Genomic DNA, 2,147 nt, shown 5'->3' with positions numbered 1-2,147 from the left:
TGACTCACCAAGCGATATCGAGGCCGCGGCCGTGGTCAATCCCCCCCCTCCTTTCCTTCTTTCCCTCCACCGCCACTCTCTTTTTCCTTGGGCCACGCTCCTCCATCCTTCCCCTGTTCCCAGCAATGCCGACAAGCCCTGGACAGCCTCGTCGCCAGATTTTACTCCGATGCCGTGGAGGCACGAGAAACACCCGAAGTGAAGTACTGCGCGAGCATGCTGCAATATCTCGACGCGCGCCTGGAACGGGCAGGGGACGCTGCCCAGCGGCGGGAAGAAGAAAAGTTGGCGCGTGTGGCCGCGGGAGAGGAAGGAGGGGGACTCAGGGAAGGAGGAGACTGGAAGGGGAGTGTGGGTCACCTTTTGGGGCTCATGTGCGGTCATAATGCGTCGTTCTCGGAAGAAGAGAGGGCAAGGTTGATGTATCACCTGTCACGGGGGTGGACAGTCGAGTCCTTTGCCGGCCCCTGAGAAAAAAGTAGAAGCTTGCGAGGCAAAGGGTCATGACTGAGATACTCCAGCAATATCGGCATGTAAAACATAATTATGCCGCCTCCTGGTCGGTTCCGTTACCGCTTTGGTTTTGAAAAGAAAAATACCTGGTTACTTTGTGTTCCTAGTCCGTGGTTTTAATTTCGACCGCACGGGTTTACACTCCAGAGCCAGACATGTGATGCACTAATTAAGACGTGTCATGATGTTGATACGGTGCGCATGCGCGAAATGCTTACACTGCGATACCCCGACAGCCCGTGAGAGTCGTGCTCGATAAGCAATCCTCAACGCCGACTATGCTGAATAAAAATGCCATTTGCCACCGATGCGAACGAAAAACCAATCTGGGAGGGATTTGTATGATCCTTGAGTGTTCAAGCACTTCGGCAAGAGCCCAAACGGACGAGTAGATAGAGTTTTGGGGAGTGGTGGTGGTGATACGATCCAGTTGTGGGAACGTAAAGCAGGCATCGGTGTGCCTATCGTGCATTTCAAGCTCCTGTGTCGCATGTTTGCGCTTGTGTTGCCCAAGTCATGAAGAGATATAGAAATTGAAGACGTAGTGCCAGGCTATATTACGGTACGATATTCAAATCCGTGTAATGACAGGATAACAGCGTTCTTAATCGCGCAGTAGCTATTTATGTTGCGTTACACCGAAGCGCGGTTTGCCCCCTGTACCCTTTTTTGTTTGTAGAGGTTTGCGGGCTAGTATTTTCTTGGCTATGAACCAAACAATGGTGGCCATACGCACGTCACTACTTAAATAGTAATTCGTGCGTATTTTTGATGAAAGCATGGGTTTTTGGTCGAGAATTTCTCGGTCGCACTCTTCAGCTATCATATCAGCCTTCTTATTAGGGTCACGATAAAGCGTACAGTAACATTTGAGACGATATTCTTCCCTCACCGCTATACTTCCCTCACCGTACTCAGTCCCTTTTACTCTGCCCTATCGAGACAGGATGTCCAACATTTATCACTTGGAACCACCGACCAAGGGCAAATTGGTCCTCCATACTACTTTCGGTCCCGTGGACGTCGAATTATGGCCGAGAGAAGCTCCTTTGGCTTGCAGGTAAGGGCCTAAGACTGAAAATCTGGATGGACGTGGCAGCCCCCTGGTATTAATAGGCTGCTGAGCGTTGTGTTTTTGTTGCCATGTCCGGTATATGCGAGTGTCCATTTTCTCGCTCACGACCATTAATGAAGGGCGAAGACTGAAATAAGAGGCTGCGCGGAGCTTCTACAAATCCCGCACCGGAAGTTCTATTCATGCCTTTCCGTCGCATTCCTTGTGTCCCTTCACTACATTGCATGCTCCCCCTACAATCAAGTATCTGAATATTGCGTGCCGGAAGCGCCACGGCTCCGTATTGCAGCTCAACTTAACCTCCTCCCCCCATCTCCTTTTCTTCCTGTCTGTTTCCCGTCGCAGAAATTTTGTCCAGTTGGCATTGGAGGGATACTACGACCACACACTCTTTCACCGCGTTGTTCCTGGTCTGTGCGTGCAGGGCGGAGACCCCACCGGGACCGGCGAAGGGGGCGAAAGCATTTTCGCCGAGGAGGGGGGAAAAGAGGGAGGGAAGGAGGGAGGCAAAGTAGGGAGAGGGAAGGGAGGAGGCTTTCGGAACGAGGTCCACACGCGC

At 51.8% G+C, this 2,147-nt stretch overlaps 1 protein-coding gene across 1 annotated transcript in view; it reads left to right on the top strand.

Annotated features, from left to right (window-relative positions):
• Positions 1-1,455: 1,455 nt before the first annotated feature.
• The window catches only part of NGA_0240800 (serologically defined colon cancer antigen 10), a gene marked incomplete at its 3' end in the record, with an annotated part of 1,389 nt that continues 697 nt past the window's right edge, over positions 1,456-2,147 (top strand). The window contains exons 1-2 of the mRNA XM_005854518.1: positions 1,456-1,573; positions 1,934-2,099. Coding sequence (XP_005854580.1) covers positions 1,461-1,573; positions 1,934-2,099 — 279 coding nt within the window. The remainder of the gene's footprint in view (positions 1,574-1,933; positions 2,100-2,147) is intronic.

This window comes from Nannochloropsis gaditana (assembly GCF_000240725.1).
Source record: "Nannochloropsis gaditana CCMP526 unplaced genomic scaffold scaffold475, whole genome shotgun sequence".
NCBI lineage: Eukaryota > Eustigmatophyceae > Eustigmatales > Monodopsidaceae > Microchloropsis > Microchloropsis gaditana.
Note: the sequence above shows the minus strand (reverse complement) of the source record. Positions and strands in the feature narration are given on the sequence as shown.